General features: G+C 52.1%; 2 protein-coding genes across 10 annotated transcripts in view; one reads left to right on the top strand and one right to left on the bottom strand.

Moving 5' to 3' along the window:
* Positions 1 to 17597, bottom strand: part of LIPE (lipase E, hormone sensitive type) — a 26389-nt gene extending 8792 nt beyond the window's left edge. Inside the window, exons 1-2 of one of the 9 annotated variants that reach the window (XM_060185999.1) lie at positions 16575 to 17597; positions 1645 to 2180 (exon numbers count right to left, since the gene is read on the bottom strand). In XM_060185999.1, coding sequence (XP_060041982.1) covers positions 1645 to 2180; positions 16575 to 17484 — 1446 coding nt within the window. In that variant the 5' untranslated portion in view covers positions 17485 to 17597. Of the gene's footprint in view, positions 1 to 1644; positions 2200 to 4002; positions 4121 to 4251; positions 4397 to 13425; positions 13604 to 13920; positions 14066 to 16574 lie in introns of those variants that run through there. The other 8 variants (XM_060186000.1, XM_060186004.1, XM_060186005.1 and 5 more) reach the window with 8 other exon arrangements.
* The window catches only part of LOC103122355 (CD177 antigen), a 167288-nt gene that overhangs the window by 13491 nt on the left and 134913 nt on the right, over positions 1 to 18884 (top strand). Inside the window, exon 2 of the mRNA XM_060186027.1 lies at positions 14470 to 14806. The gene's annotated coding sequence lies outside the window, so the exon portion shown is untranslated. The remainder of the gene's footprint in view (positions 1 to 14469; positions 14807 to 18884) is intronic.

The following is an 18884-nucleotide window of genomic DNA, read 5'->3' as shown; positions in this document are numbered from 1 at the left end:
AGGGAGTACTATGGAAAGCACTAAAAGGAACTCCATGGATGGATGGTGGAGCGGTGCATTGGTGTCTCTTCCTGTCACCCCCCACCCCCCAACACACACACACAAACCACCACCACCACCTCAGTATATAGAATAACAACAACAAATCTGGGCCTGGGAGGCTGCATGGGTTCTTTCCCAGTGCCACAGGAAGTGGAAAAAAAGCCCTGCCTTTAGCAGCTAGTGGTCTCCTTCCTCGACCTTCTGTGAAGTGGGGTGTGCTCTTACCAACGGGCCCTTAGAACAATACTGACCACCCTCCCAGGGAGTCTCAGCTCTCATGACTTCAGGGGCCTGGCAGACCATGTAAGAGTGAATGAGGGAGTCAGGTGGTAGGCGCAGCAGGTTAAGCGCACGTGGTGCAAAGCGCAAGGATCGGCGAAAGGATCCCGGTTTGAGCCCCCGGCTTCCCACCTGCAGGGGAGTCGCTTCACAGGCAGTGAAGCAGATCTGCAGGTGTCTATCTTTCTCTCCCTCTCTGTCTTCCCCTCCTCTCTCCATTCCTCTGTCCTATGTTGTCTAACAACGACAACATCACAACAATAATAGCTGCAACAACAATAAAAACAAGGGCAAGAAAAAGAAAATAAATATTTTTAAAAAAAGAGTGAATGAGGGGGTCAGGTGGTGGTGCAGTGGGTTAAGCGCATGTGGTGCAAAGCGCAGGGACCGGCATAAGGATCCCGGTTCAAGCTCCCGGCTCCCCACCTGCAGGGGAGTCGCTTCACAGGCGGTGAAGCAGGTCTGCAGGTGTCTATCTTTCTCTCCCCTTCTCTGTCTTCCCCTCCTCTCTCCATTTCTCTCTGTCCTATCCAACAATGAATTGCGTCAACAAGGGCAATAATAATAACCACAACGAAGCTACAACAAGGGCAACAAAAGGGGGAAAAAAATGGCCTCCAGGAGCGGTGGATTCATGGTGCAGGCACCGAGCCCAGCAATAACCCTGGAGGAGGAAAAAAAAAAAAAAGAGTGAATGAATCTTCTGGGTAGAGGGTAATAGAAAGTAGTGGGGATTCTCATACAAAAAGTTATGCAATTTGAGTTGGGAGATAGCTCAGTCTTTAGAGTCCTAATGTGCATGCCTGAGTCCTCAGAGGCTGCCAGCCCCACCACCTATGCCGGAGCAGAGGAGGACTCTGTTCTTCTCTCATTCATAAAGCAGATAAAGAGAATAACGCAAGCTAAATATTCCTTCTGGGTCAGAGAGTAGATGACCAAGTAGCATTCCTGCCTTACCATACTCATGACTTAGGTTCGAACCCTGCTGCCATATGGGAGTTCCATGGCACCAAGGGAAGCTCTGGTGCTGTAGTATCTCTCCCCACTCTCTGCCTTTCTATTTGAATGAAGCAGCAGCCCAGGGCAGTGAAATCATGAATGTAGGAGCACCTGGCTCTGCCAAATTAAAAAACAAAAATGAATTGATTGTTCCCCCCCATTTGCTGGCTTTGGCCACAAGCCTGGAACCCTTTAGTGCTGACTGATCTTAGTGCCAGATGGCTTCTCCTTCTTCAACTGGGTGGTCCTGGCCACTGTGCGTGTTCTCTCAGCTGGCCAGGTTGGAAGCCACCAGGTAGGCGCCTTCTCAGGGCAGGGGCTCACCTGGAAGCCCAGGCAGCGGCCGTAGAAGCAGCCCTTGTGCAGGGTGACATACTCGCGCAGGAATTCAGCAATGACTGTGTCGTCACCCTCAAAGAAGAGGTGCCCTGGCCGGTTGGTGGTCAGAAGGTGCTGGGCATAGTAGACCAGGGCACGGAGCTGGGTGAGCGCTACCAGGTAGGCCTCAAGTTCTGCCAGGTTGTGGCTGGTTCGGAAGAAGATGCTACGGCGGTTGGAGGCCACATAGCGGGCCTTGTGCAGCAGGTGTGCCAGGCAGCAGCGGGCCGTGTGCACCAGGCTGCGGTACCCGTTGGCGGGTGTCTCGGGGTCCAGGTCAAAGTTGTGTGCCACACCCAGCAGACTGGCCAGGGCCGGCTCCAACCCCAGCGCCTGCTCCCGAATGCCCGAAAAGACACCCGACAGTCGCCGCGCCGTCTCCCCAGGGCCTTGGCTCGAGAAGAAGGCCATGTTGTCCTCCGCCAGGGTCACCAGCGACTGGGTCATCGTGCGCAGGTCCATGCTGCGGATCACTAGCCAGGCTGCAGGCGGGCAAGGAGCCTGTTAGGCAGGGCTGGGTCAGCCTGGGCTAAATGGGAACATGGGGTCCAGGAGTCTAGGCCCCAATCCCTGCTCCCTCAGGTCTAGGGGTCCCCTAGTCTCTCCTCCCTCAGACCTAGGGGCTCCCTAGTCCCTTTCCCTCAGACCCAGGAGCCCCCTAGTCTCTCATTTTTCAGACCCGGGGGCCCCCAATCCCTCTTCCCTCAGACCCAGGGGTCCAGTTTCTCTGTCCTTAGATCCAGGGGTACCTCCATCAGACCTACAGGTCATCCAGCTCCTCCTCCCTCAGACTCAGGGCTCTAGTCCCCCAAGCCCTGTCCCTTCAGACCCAGGGGCCCAAGATCCCATCTTCCTCTACTCTTAATCCCAGTGACTAAGAGGCCACCTCCTTATCTCCAGGACAAGAGTCTAGGGTTCTGTCCTTTCTCCCTTAGGACCCCAGAGTCCAGGTACCCAGCTCTCTTCTCCCTCAAGAGTAGGAAGTTTGATCCCTCCTTTCTTAGACTCAGGAGTCCTGGCCCCAGACTTCTCAGCTGGAGGCCCCCCAGGCACTCCTGCTCTCCTATTTGGGGTTCAGAACTTGCTGCCCTGGCCTTCTCCTGGCTCTTGGACCCTGGGGGTACCAGCATTCTCCTGGGCCCACAGCATCTGGTTCCCTGGCTATGGCATCTCAACTTCCTTCCTTCCTTCTTCAGACCCAGGCCTTTGTTTCTGTTTACTCTCCTGAGGCCCAGGGCAACTCTTAGGTTCAGGAAGTTGGGGTCTCAGTTGTTTGCTTTTGTCAGGTCCCTACCCATTGGCCCTTCTCCTTCATTGGCATTTGGGGTGTGGGGGTGGTATGAGCCCTTAACCCCCCCTATACCCATCTGCCCGGTGGTGTCTCAGGGCCTGGTCCCATGTCTGATTCTCTTCTTGAACACAGAACTTCCCAACTCTAGCTTTACTTAAACCCAAGCAGGCACTCCTGGTTCCTCTAGCCTGGCTGTGGAATCACCTGCTGACTCCACCTTCTGCTCTGCTCTTCTGTGGGACTCTAACACTTGGACCCCATCTCCTGGAGGTGGTCAGCTTGGCTCAGGTTGCCTGAGCCAACCCTGCTCTGGGCCTGCACCACAGTTCTTGCATAGTGCTGAGCCCTGTGCTAACAGCTTCCTGTGCCATTGCTCAGTTGGTCCTTGCTAATTCTGATTGAGACAGCCTTAGTACAAGTCTCAGTTGCTACTGGCAGCATCCTCTTTTTTTTTTTTTTTTTATGGTCATGGGAAAGAGGGAGAGACACACACAGTGCCAAAGTTTCCCCCAGTACCATGGGGGCTGGGAGATAAGACTTGAGTTGCCTTTCTGGGTGAGTAGCTCACTGGCTGCACCCTCATGTCACAAGATGGAAGACTGAGGCTCAGAGGCAACAAGTTAGGTTGCACTGCATGTAGCAGAGTAATATCCAGACCCAGATCTCTGTGTTCAGAGCCCTTACCTCTGCTGGGCCCCTCCTGAGGGGCCTCTAGTCTGGCCCTCAAAAACTTGCCCTTGGGAGTTGGGTGGTAGCGCAGTGGGTTAAGCGCAGGTGGTGCAAAGCTTAAGAACCGGCATAAGGATCCCGGTTCCAGCCACCCCCAACTCCTCACCTGCAGGGGAGTCGCTTCACAGGCGGTGAAGCAGGTCTGCACGTGTCTATCTTTCTCTCCCTCTCTGTCTTCCCCTCCTCTCTCCATTTCTCTCTGTCCTATCCAACAGCGACGACAATAATAACTACAACAATAAAACAACAAGAGCAACAAAAGAGAATAAATAAATAAAACTTGCCCTTGGCTGTGCTTGACTCCCCAGGGTTCAAGGTCCCTGTGATCTTCCCTCTTGGGGCTTGTCCTGTTTCCTCCTGCGTGGAGATGCTGCCCTCTATCCCAAGACTCTTTCCTACTCATGCCCACCCAGACCTTTGTCTGCCTCCTGTGTGGGTGGACCCCTGGCAACTCAGAAGGTGGCGTCTCCTCTCCTTTGCAGACTCTGGGGTTTGATAGCAGCCACTCCTGTTGCCAACCCACTTGCACTTACCCCTCCCAGGCTTCTGACCTGCCCGGCTCCGTCTACCAGGAGGGCTGGACTGCCTGCTGCAGGGACTCTGGCTAGTGGCAGTAGCAGCCTGGGGCAATAAACCAGGGGTGGGGCCCAGGGTGTGGCCACCGGCTCCACCACCTCCCACCCAGACCCAGAATGGACAGTGAGGGCTGAGAGCCACGTGCTGTAAACAGAGCGGGGTGTCCAAATCCCTTCCCCCGCTTAGTCATGGCTCCACTGGGAACCCTGGTCTCAGGCGCTCCTGCTTTGGAATTCAGACTTCCACTTGCTCCTCCACTGAACCAGGGGGTCCCCTCTACCCCACTGTCCTCCCTCAGATCCAATGGATAACCCCCACCTCAGGCCTTCCTCTCTCAAGCCCAGGGGCCCCTTAGTACCCCCTCCCTCAGACCCAGGGGTCCTCCAGCCCCTCCTCCCCCAGAACGAGGAGTCATTTAGCCCTTCCTCCCTCAGACTCAGGGGTCCCTCAGTTCCCCCCTTTAATCTCAGGCTCTCTAGCCCCTCTTCTCAGACCCAGGGGTACAAGCCCCCAGCCCCTCCATTCTCAGATCTGGAGGTTCCCTAATTTATCCTCCTATAAACCCAGGGGTCCCAGTCCCAGCACTGGACACACTGTCCTCTCACTCAGTCACACTGGCCTCCCTCCCTCAGATAGATTCCAGAGCAAAGGCCCAGTGATCTCAGCTCTAACCACCTCCCCCCTCCCGCCCCCTGGCACAGTGAGCCCCAGCTGTTGAGGGGAGAGAGAGTGTAGCCTCCCCTGCCTGTCTCTCCCAAGAGGACAAAAGCCGATTAAGGGCAGAGCCAAGCTCAGCTCAGGGCTGCGCCAGAGGTTCTACTGTGTGGTGCGCCCCCTCCCTGTCTGGAGCACCTGGTATCAGCCACATACTGTGCACAACCCAGCCAGCTCTGACTGCTGGCTCTGGGGTGCAGAGGGACATTCACCTGTCACTACACTCACTCTGCCGGCCAGCTGGCCTGTCACCCCCTCACAGGAGGCATCCCCCCTCCCCCAGCTCCTCCCCTATTACTTTCTGTCATCATACTGAATTGTAGTCTTGCTAGAAATTGATCCATTTGAATGATTATCCACATAAATGTCTAATTATACATCTGCATTTCCTTCTTGCCCCAGGGGCTGAGCCAGGCTTTTCAAGGAACTGTGGGGCTTACAGGTGCAGAGGCGGGGCTCCTTACGAAACACTTAAAACCACGAATGCAGTGTTAGGTGCAGGGTCTTAGAAGGGGCCAGTGTGCATAAGCGCCGCACTGACTCTCTTTGTGGACATTAATGTCCACAGGTGACATTTCTGTCTTTTTCCAGAGGGTCGTGAGTAGCCCCATGAGCCACTCTAGTCACTGGGTCAGCACGTAGCAGATGCTCAGCTAACTTTTTAAAAATTTATTTTATTTTATTTTTTTTAATTTTGCATCCAGGGTTATATCACTGGGGTTCAGTGCTTGCACCACTGCTCTTGGAGGCTATTTTTCCCTTTAGTTGCCCTTGTTGTTTATCGTTGCTGTTGTTATTATTGTTGTTGTCATTGTTGTTCAATGAGACAGAGAGAAATTGAGAGGAGGGGAAGACAGAGAGGGGTAGAGAAAGATAGATACCTGCAGACCTGCTTCACCACTTGTGAGGCGACCCCCCTACAGGTGGGGAGCCGGGGGGCTTGAACCAGGATCCTTATGCTAGTCCTTGTGCTTGGTGCCATGTGCGCTTAACCCACTGTGGCACCGCCTGGCGCCCACCAACTTACTTTATTTTAAAGCGTTGTTGGAACAGGGAGAAAACAGTGGATTGAGTACCAGGCTTTCAGACCTGAGGGCCCAGGCACCACCATAAGCTAGAGCAATGCTCTGGTTTTTTAATATTAAAAAATATTTTAATATTTAATATTAAATATTTTAATTAAATAATTTAATATTATTATAATATTAAAGAATATTTGCTGTTGTTGAGCCAGGACCTTGCACATATGTAATTTCACTTCTCCTGGTCTGACGTTTTCAGTGTGTGTGTGGGGAAGACACTGGGTGGTGGCACACCTGGTTAAGTGCACAGAGTACTAAGCACAAGAACCCACACAAGGATCTGAGTTTGAGCCCCCAGCTTCTTACCTGCAGGGGACACTTCACAAGTGGTGAAGCAGGTCTGCAGGTGTCTGTCTCTCTCCCTATCTTCCCCTCCTCTCTCAATTTTTGTTCCATCAATTAAAATAGAAAAAACCAAAAAGCCATCAGCAGCAGTGGATTTGTAGTGCCAACCCTGGAGGCAAAAAAAAAAAAAAAAAAAAAAGGAGAGAGCGAGTGAGCGCCAGAGTTGCCTTCAATGCTGAGGCTAGGAATATACCTTACCTGGTACATATCAGGCTCTAAACATTTACTTATATTTTAGGAGACACCAATGTGCCACTCACTCAGTTCTAGCACACGCAGGGCAGGGGACCGAACCTGGGACCTCACGTGTGCAAGTCCTGCGCTGAGTACCTCCCCAGCCCACCAGCTAATATTTGAAGGAAAGAAAGAAAGAGAGAAAGTGAAGACTGAGGGATAGAAGGAGCTTGAGAGAGATCAACACTCCCCAGGGCAGATGGACAGACAGGCCTCCAAAGGCCGCTGTATGCCTGGTGGCTGTGACAGTGGGACACTGTCACCTGGATGACCCCGGTCTCCTCAACGAGGCTGTGCTTCACTGCCGTCCTGCCCCACTCCTGTGGGGGTGGGATCTGCAGAATTTTCAGGGAGGTGTGCTGGGTCATTTTTCCTCAGGCTCTTAACTCCGCTCATTCACTCTTTGTGTTCTTTGTTCTATTTCTCTGTCTCCTTCACTATACTTGAGGTTCCCAATGGGAGAGCCATTTTTTTTTCTTTTTGTGGCTTCAAAACCCTGTGTATGTGCTAGCTTTTCATTCCTTTAAAGTACCAGATAGATAGCGAGTACTGTTCCACTCTTTCCCAGGTCCTGTCTGTGGTGCTCCTATGTAGTGACTGGGAGCTGAACCTGACACTTTGTCCATGGTAAGGTGTTTGCCAAGTGAGCAAAACTGCCCTGCCCCCTAAACTTTTTTTTCCCCTCCAGGTTTATCACTGGGGCTTGGTGCTGCACTACAAATCCACTGCTCCTGGAGGCTATCTTTTTTCCATTGTTGTTGCTGGATATGGCAGAGAGAAATTGAGAGAAGAGGGGAAGACAGAGAGGGGGGAAGAGAAAGATAGACACCTGCAGACCTGCTTCACCGCTTGCAAAGCAACCCCCCCCTACAGCTGGGGTGCTGGGGGCTCAAACCAGGACCCTTGCACTTTTCACTATGTGAGCTTACCCTGGGGTGCTACCACCTGGCACCACCCCTAAACTTTTTAAATTGCTGTCAGGGTTATCACTGGTGCTCTGTGCCTGCATGACAAACCAACGGCTCCTGGCAGCTATTTTTCCTGCCCCCCACCTGTCATTTATCTGACAGGACAGAGAAATATTGAGAGGGGAAGGGGAGATAGATAGATAGAAAGAGAGACACCTAAAGACCTGTTTTCTCCCTGGCAGGTGGAGACCGGGGAATTAACTCCAGGTGGTAATGTGGTTGCTTTACCAGGTGCACCACAGCCCAGCCCTGACACACTCCCCCGCCCCCAGTGTGCCAGAAAATGAACCTAGGACCTTGCACGTCAGTGGCCTCTCTGGCCCAATTCTCCATCCCCCATTTTTTAAAAAATTTATTTATTCCCTTCTGTTGCCCTTTTTGTTTTATTGTTGTTGTTATTGATGTCGTTTCTGGATTGGACAGAGAGAAATGGAGAGATGAGGGGAAGACAGAGAGGGGAAAGAAAGACAGTCACCTGCAGACCTGCTTCACCGCTTGTAAATCGACTCCCCTGCAGGTGGGGAGCCAGGGGCTCGAACCGGGATCCTTATGCCGGTCCTTGCGCTTTGTGCCACGTGTGCTTAACCCGCTGCGCTACCGTGCGACTCCTCCATCCCCCATTCTTTTATAGAGAGAGAAAACTGAGAAATGGGGAGGAACAAAAGAGAGACAACATAGCACTACCCCACCACCCATACAATTCCCTCCATGCTATCCATGGTCCTCCTATGTGGTACTGGGCCCCACACATAGCCAGATGTGTGCTCTACCTAGCAAACTATCTCCTAGGCCCAAGGACTTTGTTCTTTCTACTACTCTGCCCCCAACCCTTGTGCAGTTCTGTCATAGGGCCAGAACCTGATCTCACTTCCTTCCTGCTAGTGGGGTAGGGCTCTTCAGTAAAGAAGCCCAGAGGAGACCTCTGATAGGACCAGTGGTCAGTACAAGAGATGAAGCAGAAGCTCAACACCAGGCCGTCGGGACTCCAGTGCTTCGGCCTTTGCCCTGTTCCAGGGGTTCCCCAGAGACTGAGCTGGGTGGAGCCCAGAGGAAGGGAGGTTGAGGTTTCCAGAAACTCACAAAGAGTCTAGGCAGAGGGCACTGGGGTAGGGGCAGGTCCATTGGGGCTGTGGTGAGGACTGGGGCAGAGGTAGGGCAGAAGGGTACTGCCTCCTGGGCACCAGCCCTTTGCCCTAAAAAGACCCTGATCAGCAGGAGCCAACTTGGACTTTGGGCCCTGGGGACCCAGCGGAGTAAGAAAGGGCCTCGGGGAAGGAAGTAGGGGTGGAGGATAGAGGAAGGGTGAGGTCTGGGGGCGGATGTAAGGGGAAGGGCACCTGCTGTCTGTGGGGACACTATTCTCTTTATGTGCTTTCTGGGAAGTTGCTCATTTCACCCTTCCCCAAACCCACCCCTTTTGGCAGAAGAGGAAATGGAGATAAGAGAAGTGACCTGACAGTGCGACTGCGGTGTCATGCACACGAACCAGGTTTGAATTTGGCCTCCACTGCACCTGGAGAAGCTTCAGTGCTGTGATGTCTTACCCTCTCTCCTTCTGTCTTTCTCCTCTCTACCTGAAAAAACTGCCTGTGAAGCGACTCCTCTGCAGGTGGGGAGCCGGGGGCTCGAACTGGGATCCTTAAGCCGGTCCTTGAGCTTTGCGCCACATGTGCTTAACCCGATGCACCATTGCCCGATCCCCAGTGATGTGATTCTTGTTCTCTTGTTAACAAAGACACAAGTCTTAGAAATAAACAAGTGGGGGTCAGGCGGTGGCGCAGTGGGTTAAGCGCATGTGGCGCAAAGTGCAGGGACCGGCGTAAGGATCCCGGTTCGAGCCCCTGGCTCCCTACCTGCAGGGGAGTCGCTTCACAGGTGGTGAAGCGGTCTGCAGGTGTCTATCTTTCTCTCCCCCTCTCTGTCTTCCCCTACTCTCTCCATTTCTCTCTGTCCTATCCAACAATGACGACATCAACAATGGCAATAATAATAACCACAACGAGGCTACAACAAGGGCAACAAAAAGGGGAAAAAAGAAAAGAAATAAACAAGTAAGCAATCACCTGGTGTCCAGAAGGAGGTGCAGCAGTACAGAACGCAGAACCTGCAAGCATGAATTCCCTAGCACCTGATACACCTAGGTGGTGCTCTGATTTTCTCTCATTAGTGAGTAAGTACTTTTTTGTTTAATATTTATTTTCCCTTTTTTATTGTTGTTGTAGTTATTGTAATTGATGTCGTTGTTGGATAGGACAGAAAGAAATGGAGAGAGGAGGGGCGGACAGAGGGGGAGAGAAAGACAGACACCTGCAGACCTGCTTCACCGCCTGTGAAGCGACTCCTCTGCAGGTGGGGAGCCGGAGGCTCGAACTGGGATCCTTAGGCTTATCTTTGTGCTTCATGCCACGGTGCTTAACCTGCTGCTACCACCCAGCTCCTGTGAATAATTACATCTTAAAAGAAAAAGCAGTGGTTGGCCTGGCAAAATAGCTCACTTGGATAGTGCACTGCTTTGACATGTGTGAGACCCAGGTTTGAGCCTGGCCCCTACCACACTGAAGGAAGCTTTAATGTTGTGATCACTTTCACTTTCTCTTCACCTTCTCTGTTTCTATTTTTTTAAATATTTATTTATTTATTCCCTTTTGTTGTTCTTGTTAATGTAGTTATTATTGATGTTGTTGTTGTTGAATAGGACAGAGAGAAATGGAGAGAGGAGGGGAAGACAGAGAGGGGGAGAGAAAGATAGACACCTGAAGACCTGCTTCACCGCTTGTGAAGCGACTCCCCTGCAGGTGGGGAGCCGGGGGTTCGAACTGGGATCCTTATGCCAGTCCTTGCACTTTGCGCCACTGTTTCTATTTTTTTTTTCCAAAGTCAGTAGTCAAGGAGATGGTACAGTGGATAAAGCACTGAGTTCTCAAGCATGAAGTCCTGAGCTTGTTTTTAGGCATCACATATGCCAAAGGATACACTGGTTCTTTCTCTTACAAAATAATAGATATTAAATAATAATAAAATAAAATGTGCTGCCTTTAATAAGAAACAAAACCTGGGGCCGGGCGGTTGCGCACCCGGTTAAACAACTGCAGTACTAAGTGCAAGGACCTGGGTTCGAGCCCCCATCCCCCACCTGGAGCGGGTCCACTTCACGAATAGTGAGGCAGGTCTGCAGGTGTTTGCCTTTCTCTTTCCCTCTATTTCCCCTTCCTTCTCAATTTCTCTGTCATATCCAATAAAATTGAAAAAATGGCCATGAAGAGCAGTAGACTTGTAATGCCAGTACTAAGCCCCAGTAATAACCCTGGAGGCAAAAAGAAAAGAAAATGCAGGAAGTTGGGCAGTAGCACAGCTGGTTAAGTGCACATGGCACGAAGTGCAAGAACTGGCATAAGGATCCTGGTTTGAGCCCTGGCTCCCCCCCTGCAGGGGAGTCGCAGTGAAGCAGGTCTGCAAGTGTCTATCTTTCTCTTCCCCTCTCTGTCTTCCCCTCCTCTCTCTCCATTTCTCTGTCCTATCCAACAATGACGACATCAACAACAAAAGTAATAACTACAACAACAGTAAAACAAGGGCAACAAAAGGGAAAATAAATAATAATAAAAAATATGTATATATAAAAGAAACCCCAAATGAATATCTGGCTCCAAACTCTCAGCCTTTCTACATCTCTCACCCTTGCCTCCTGGATAAAACCCCAGACCGGGATTTGGTCTCTTGCCTGCCCAGCCTCCTCTCTCTGTCTGTCCCTTGCTGAGCTCTTTGTGCTGTAACATGCTACTTCCTTGGGCTTCAAGGCCTCAGCCTGTTCCATCCCTGTGTCCGTCCCTACCCTCCCACTCCCTTTGCCCAGCAGTCAGCACTCGATTATCCTCGGGCCCAGTGTCACCTCCTTGAGAAGCTTCCTTTTTACATTTTCTCAGGGTAGTGTCCCCTGTTATTTTCCTATTCATAACTTTATCTAATCTGTGGTGCTTTCTGATTAAGGTTGGTGTTTCCAGCTCAATTTTGAGTTTGTCTTCATTACAGCCTAGGTTTCGCACAAATCTGCCTTCGGTGAACGTGTGCTGTGAGACTGGAACCTTGTGGGCTCAGAGTCAAGGCTGGGACACATGACGTTTCTGAGCTTACCTCCCCCAGTCCATCCCCACTGCTTTCAGGAGGCTTAGGTGGCCATCTCTCTGCCCCCCCTAGGTAGGTCAGAAGCCCAGGTGACCTCACTCCCTCCGAGGCTTACTGCCATCATCTGGGAAGTGGGGTGATCGTAATGACACAGATGTCATCTGGTTATCAGGGAGATCAAACTGATGACTGGGACTGCTCCAGCCAGCTCAGATGCCCTTGGGCCGTGGCAAGGTCTGATTCACTCCACCAAGGCCTGACACCAGGGCAGTGCCTTAGGAAATGACAGACAGATCTCGAAGCATGAGGGAAATGAGCCTTGGTGAGTGGGTGGGCATGTGGGTTTGAGGAGGACTGGCTCATCTCTGCAGAGAGTCTTCCCCATGAGGAACCTGACTCCCCACATCACAGCTCACGCATTCCTTCCCTTATTAAACCCAGGGAGCATTGGAGTGCCAATGTCCTGTTCTGGCAGGGTAAACAAGGCAGATATGGCTCTGCTCTTTGGGAACTGTCTAGCAGGGAGTCACTTAGTAATAACCCCCACATCTCCTGAGGACTTGCTGCGTGCCAGTGCTAAATTCACTACACTCTTTCAGTCACCACAAAAGCCCCTCAAGTTAGTAACGTGCTCCAGTCATTATGCCTATTTACAGCTCAGAAAGTTGAGGCAGGGATGGAGGGAGGAAGCCTGTTGCCAAGTTTTGACAGCTCCCAGCCTGAGGAACCAGGTCTCCAAAGCTCTTGTTCTGAACTTTTGCTCTGTCTAGCCTTGGGCTGGCTAGTGAGGCTGTATCCCAAGACAATCTATGCCCTCAGGCCCAGTCTGAGCTCCCAGCCTGACTGAACCAGCTCTGGTGTGTAACCAGCACCAGTTGTGGTTTTGTCCTTGGCAACCGTCAAGAGGCTGGGAGAACCAGAAGGGGTGGGTGGGGAGGGTTATGCCAATTACTTTTTTTTTGCACAGAAACGTTCTCCCCTCCTCACTTGAGCTGACGAAATACTCAGTGTGTGCGAACTTTGCAGCATCTCTGTAAGTCTGTCAGTCCTTTTCTAACCGGTTGAAATCTGTATCTACTGTGACACCCTCTTGGAGCAGGTAACAATCCTCTCAACTTTCCAGAGAGGGTGTGACAGCCCCACACCAACCCGGGGGCCTCTTGTCAAAAGGGACATTAGGCCCTAGGGGAGCCGGGTTGCAGCACGTGGGTGGGTGGACAACAAATGGATGAATGGAACTGACCCAACTGCAGGCGGACGGGACTGTTCTGAGCTGTGCTGGCCTTGCCCCGGCCCCCACTATGGGGCCTCTCTCTGACCCACCCAGCCGTGAACTTCTTTTTTGAGCAACATCTTCCAAGCCTCTTTGACACGCTCTTAAGAGTGTCGGGAGCCTAGAAAGTCAACACTTAAACGAATTGCCTGGTGGGACACGACGAGGGTAAGCCAGACCGTCTTCCCAGGAGGACCCCCAGTCCGTGGCCCGTATGTGTGGTGTGTGTGTGTGTGTGTGTGTCTGTGTTACACTCTCACATCACCCCTTTTCACAATGGGTCGGTCGCCCCAAACCCCAGTCCTGGGTCCCCTCGCGTCTCCCGGCGATGGCTCGGCCCATCCCCCCCCCCTGCCCCCCCCCCCCCCGTAGTCCGGGACCCTTCGTGCTCACCTTTAGGCTTGACTTTTCGCCATAGCCGGTGGCTACGGTTCTTAAGCCCAAGTATGACCTTCTTCGGGGGCTGAGCCTTGGTGGCCTCGGAGGGCCCGGTTCCCTCGGGTGGCTCCGTCCCCCCGAGGGGCTTGGTCCCCCCGAGGGACTCCGTTGGCTGGTCCGAGTCCATCAAGTCTCCGCGGTCCAGCGCGGGGGCCGATTCCAGTTGCCGGGCGGTGGGCCAATCCGATCGGCACAATACCGCCGCCCACATTCCACCCAATCGCCAGCCGGCTGCACGCTGGGTCCCGCCCCCTCTGACCAATCCGGAACTCGCTCTGCTGCCGGACCCCGCCCCTTACCCCTGGGCCTACGATCTGGCCCCGCCCCTTGCACGCATTAAAGTGCCCGCCACCCACAAAAATGCAGCCCTGGAGGCGGCGCGAAATATTCCAGTGGTGAGTCCAGCGGGGGTGGGGTGGGGTCGTGGGGGGTGAAAGGAGTGGGAGTCACCTTAACAAGGAAGCCTCGATCTTCTCATGTATTGGTGCTCAGTCTTGCCTGCTCACGTAGAGATGGAACCCTAAGACCACGATCGACTTGCCCCTCAGGAGCCCAGCGAGAGAGAGCGGAGCGCTTTGGCTGAGCCGCTGCTGGGGCGGGGGCGGGGCGGGGCCACCGTAGGCGGAGCTAGCCTGTCAGTCTTTTGTAAGTCCCGCCTCCCCGCTCCTGAGCTGAGGAGTTCTCCCATGTTGTCCTCTGCAAACTCCCACCCATGCTGAAAAGTGGTGGTGGGGGGGGACTACTCTGTGCATGCGCATTAACTCAGAGTGCCAGGCCTGAGGGCGAGGCGCGTGCCTGGGGAAAGGCTGGAGATAGATGCGGGAGGTGCGAAGCTCACGCAGGTGCACACCTCCAACTGCCCCTGCAGGCGCATGCCGTCAACTCAGCCCCCACGAGGGCGGCGCTGAGGCCCCGAAATCGCATCTCTTCCGTCTCTACTCGGGGAGCGGGGATGGGGGGAAGCAGACCCCGAACTCTCCCATCCCTCCTTTCCAGCAGCCTTGGCACAGAGACCCTCCTTGCCTGCTCCTCAGACAGAAGCCTGGGCCTCGAGGAGCCACCGCCATTGTGGATGCCCTGTGCACCGGCCTGCCTGCACCCCTGTTTCTTCAAGGGGTGACCGGATTTCATTTTCCCCTTGCCTCCAGCCTCACTCCCCAAGTGTCCCCTCCTTCTATGGCTGCAACTCAGCACCCCCACCCGTGGCCACGCTTGGAGCTCGGAGGAGGAGAATGGGGGGGTTCCTGAGCACCCCAGAACTGGAACCGACAACTGGAGGCGCAGGAGCTGGGTGTCAGGCCTCGCTGGAGTCCGGGGCCTTGGGGCACCTCCAAAGGTAAGGACCAGCCAGCTGTGTGTGTGCGTGTGGGGGGGGCAGCCTCAGAGGCTGGGCATGCGCAGAGGGGTCTTTCCCCACTTCCTGTCGGGGGGTACCACCTGGGCTGCAGTGAGGTCACCGCCAGGTCAGAGTCAGCTGTCTGCTGCAGACCCCTCCCCCCTGGACCTCACTGCCTCCTCTGGCAGGTGGGGCTGTGATGCTTTTTTTGCTTTTATTATCTTAATTTATTCATTGGATAGAGACAGTCAGAAATCAAGAAAGGAGAGAGAGATAGAAAGGAAGAGAGAGAGAGAGTAATGGAGAGAGCTGTCCCCCTGCAAGTGAGGACTGGGGGCTTGAACCCTGGTCTTTGTGCATTGTAGCATGAACACTCAACCAGGTGTGCCACCACCTGGCCCCCTTAATATGAACATTTTAATTTTTTATTTTTTTTCCTTTTGTTGCCCTTTTTGTTTTATTGTTGTTGTGGTTATTATTATTACTGCTGTTGTTGATGTCATCATTGTTGGATAGGACAGAGAGAAATGGAGAGAGGAGGGGAAGACAGAGAGGGGGAGAGAAAAAAGATAGACACCTGCAGGCCTGCTTCACTGCCTGAAAATCAACTCCCATGCAGGGGGGGAGCTGGTGGCTCGAACCTGGATCCTTAAGCCTTGTGCTTTGCGCCACATGCGCTTAACCTGCTGCACTACCGCCCGACCCTCTACATTTTTATTTTTTATTATCTTGATTTATTCACTGGATAGAGACACTCAGAAATCAAGAGGGAAAAGAGAAAGGAAGAGAGATAGGTGAGGCTGTCATGCTGTGCCCCCAGGATGGTGGTGGTGCAGGGGTCCCCGAGTTACCTGCCCTGTTGAGAGGGGGACTCAGAGCTTTTGCTCTTTTAGTGGCAGCAGGATAGGGAGGCAAAACCCAGAGCATCATATGCCTGATACCACTAAGACTCATCCGGGTTGGATTGTGGTAGCTTCCATTTTTTTCAATGTTGTTTATTTTTAAAAGTTATTTTTATTTATTTGTTGGATAGAGACAGCCAGAGATTGAAAGGGGGTGATAGAGAGGAAGAGAGACAGAGAGACACCTGCAACATTGCTTCATCACTTGTAAAGCTTTCCCCCTGCAGGTGGGGACTCGGGGCTTGAACCAGGTCCTCGCGTACTGTAGCCTGTGCATTTAGCCAGGTGTGCCACCACCCACCCCCTTTTTTTTTTAGAAAGAGAGAGAAAGGCCAGAACACCACTCCACCATCCAGGGAGCACCCCCCGTGCTGTGCATGGTGCTCCCATGTGGTGCCAGGGTCTCACCTATGGTAAGCCATGTACTACTCTACCACTGAGCTAACCCCCCCTTTTATTTATGATTTGTTATTTCAGAGACACACAGAGAGACCAGGACACTGATATTGGTGGTCCCAGGGATCAAGCCCCTGCTTGCAAGTCCTGTGCTGTAACACACTGAGCTACCCCCCTCCAGCTGTCCCCTCCCCCTTTAATGCTATGCTCTTGGGACCCATGACCTCATTCATGCATGTGTATCTCTACTGAGTGGCCTTCCGTCACCACCATTCCCTGCAGTTTTTAGAATGAGAGATTGAGTGAAGGTGCCAAGCACTGTTCTACCTTTCTTGGGGTTCTCTTTGCTGGGGATGGAATCGGGAATCCTACACAAGGTAGGCAGATGTTTGCTGTCAAACCCCCTCCCCAACTAGGTCTTGGCCCTTCTTGATGGAGTGACTAACCATCCCTCCCAGGTCCCCACTCACTTGTGTCTCGGTAGTGTCTGAGGTTCTGGGTGCTGGAATTCTTCCTGTGGGCTGATGGCTCATCATATCCTGACTTCATCTCATAGCCAGATGCCTCCCCGAAGGATGTGCCAATCCTTAAGGCTGACCAGTTTGTTCCCAAAGAAGTATCCAAATCTGACTCTGAGTCAGAATCTGTGACCCAGTCAATAAATGCCTTCCACTCTGGTGGTGGCGGTGGCATGGCTATTCCTTGTAGTTTTGACAGAAATACCCAGTTGGCCAAGGGTCCCTGCTGGGATTTGGGTTCTTGGGTGGAAGTTGCTTCTTGGGTTGTAAGGTCTGACTCTTCAGTTCTCTCTGGGGATGTAGAGTTAGTCTGGGCAGTTAGTTCCTGTTTGAGTCCAGGTTTGGTCTGGGCTGGAGGTGTTGATCCACCATCTCGTGGAGTTAGAGGTGGCTCCACTGGGCCAGTGTCTGGTTCGGCTACTTGTTCCTCTCTCACTTCTGGCTCCTGTTGAGTTCTAGATTCCTTTTCTGACCCAGGTCCTTGCTGTGGGGTAGCTTCCTGCTGAGTGAAGGGCTCCCTTTGGATGGGAGGAGATTGCTGTGGTTCAGGCCCCTGTGGGGTAAGAGCCTCCTGCTGCAAAGCAGACTTGACTTGGGCTCTGATTTGCTGCAGGGAGCCAGGCTCCTGTTGGGCCAACGGCTCCTGCTGAATGGATGCTCTGGGCTGTAAAGCAGGCTCATACTGGCTGCTGGGCCCCTGCTGAGTCTTAGACATTGACTGGGTTTCTGGTGTCTTTTCAGACCCAGGTTCTGGCTGGCTAATTGGTGTCTGCTGTGTCTCAGCTTCCCAGTCAGGCCTAGAACTTGGCTCCATTGTTGTCATCTCCTCAATGGGAGATACTTTTCTCCCAGGATTCATCATTCTGCCACCTCGCTGCCCTAGGCCTTCTTTGCCACAGATCTCTCACTGATTCTTCATGATGGTACTTCCCTTTAGGTCTCACTCCTTTATCTTGGCATCCCTGGTCTTCTCTTTTTAAAGGTAGTTGGCAAATGGGTCGTTCCCTGCTAGCCCCCCACTTCTGTGCCAAGCGATGCTGTTCTGTGCCTCCTCCTGTAGGAGGAGGAATCTGAGACTGGAGGAGGCTGTGTGCCAACACTCTCTCAGGGGGGAGGGGCTTGGCTTCCTGTGTCATAAATAGGACCCCACCCCACTTACCACTCAGTTAAAGTGTTTCTTCTTACAAGCAAGCGTCCCTACTTGGTCCTCTTTTTAAGCCCGGGATGACAGAAGGCAGATTCTGGATGAGCATTCCGGTCCCTTTCTTTCCTCTCCTGATGAAGTTTGAGGAAAGGATCAAGGGAGAAGGCAGGATCTACACTGTTGTAATATATTTTTTCCCCTCTCTATCTTCAAGTGGTTGTCAGTTTCATTTTTTCATACTCTCTCTTGCCTATCATTTTACTCCCATGTGAAAAAAAAAGTTCTTCTATTTTTACATCTTTCATACCATCTCGCTAGTTCTGAGTTATAGTTCGGCATATCTTCCTTGTGTACTAGGTTGGAAACTCAAGGAGTACATGACCATGAGGATGATAATACTTATGATAAAGCTGAAAGTGTTTTGTGTGTCAGGTTAAACAAAACATAACAAAATCAACCTTTTTACAGAAATTAAAATCTTTTTACCCTTTAACATTGATTTATAATATCAAACAATTTTAGTAGTGTAGTTTTTTAAAATATTTATTTATTCCCTTTTGTTACCCTTGTTTTATTGTTCTTATTGATGTCGTCGTTGTTGGATAGGACAGAGAGAAATGGAGAGAGGAGGGGCGGACAGAGAGGGGGAGAGAAAGATAGACACCTGCAGACCTGCTTCACTGCTTGTGAAGTGACTCCCCTGCAGGTGGGGAGCCAGGAGCTCGAATGGGGATCCTTATGCCAGTTCTTGCACTTCGTGCCATGTGTGCTTAACCTGCTGTGCTACTACCCAACTCCCAGTAGTATAGTTTTTTTTAAAAAATATTTTATTAATTTGTTAATGAGAAAAGTAGGAGGAGAGAGAAAGAACCAGACATCACTCTGATGCATGTGCTGCTGGGAATTGAACTCAGGACCTCATGCTTGAGAGTCCACTGCACCATCTCTTGGACCACAGGAGTGTAGTTCTGTACTTGCATATATGCATATGACTTAAATGAGATCATGTTTAATTCACTGCTATAACTGATTTTATTCCTCCCAGCCAGAAATTATCTTAGAAAGGGTTGAATGATCAAGAAATTGAAATGTTGGGCAGTGGAGAAGGTGAGGTGGTG

This window comes from Erinaceus europaeus, chromosome 2 (genome assembly GCF_950295315.1).
Source record: "Erinaceus europaeus chromosome 2, mEriEur2.1, whole genome shotgun sequence".
In the NCBI taxonomy this organism is placed as follows: Eukaryota; Metazoa; Chordata; class Mammalia; order Eulipotyphla; family Erinaceidae; genus Erinaceus; species Erinaceus europaeus.
The sequence above is the reverse complement of the archived record's forward strand: the minus strand, read 5'-3'. Positions and strand labels throughout refer to the sequence as shown.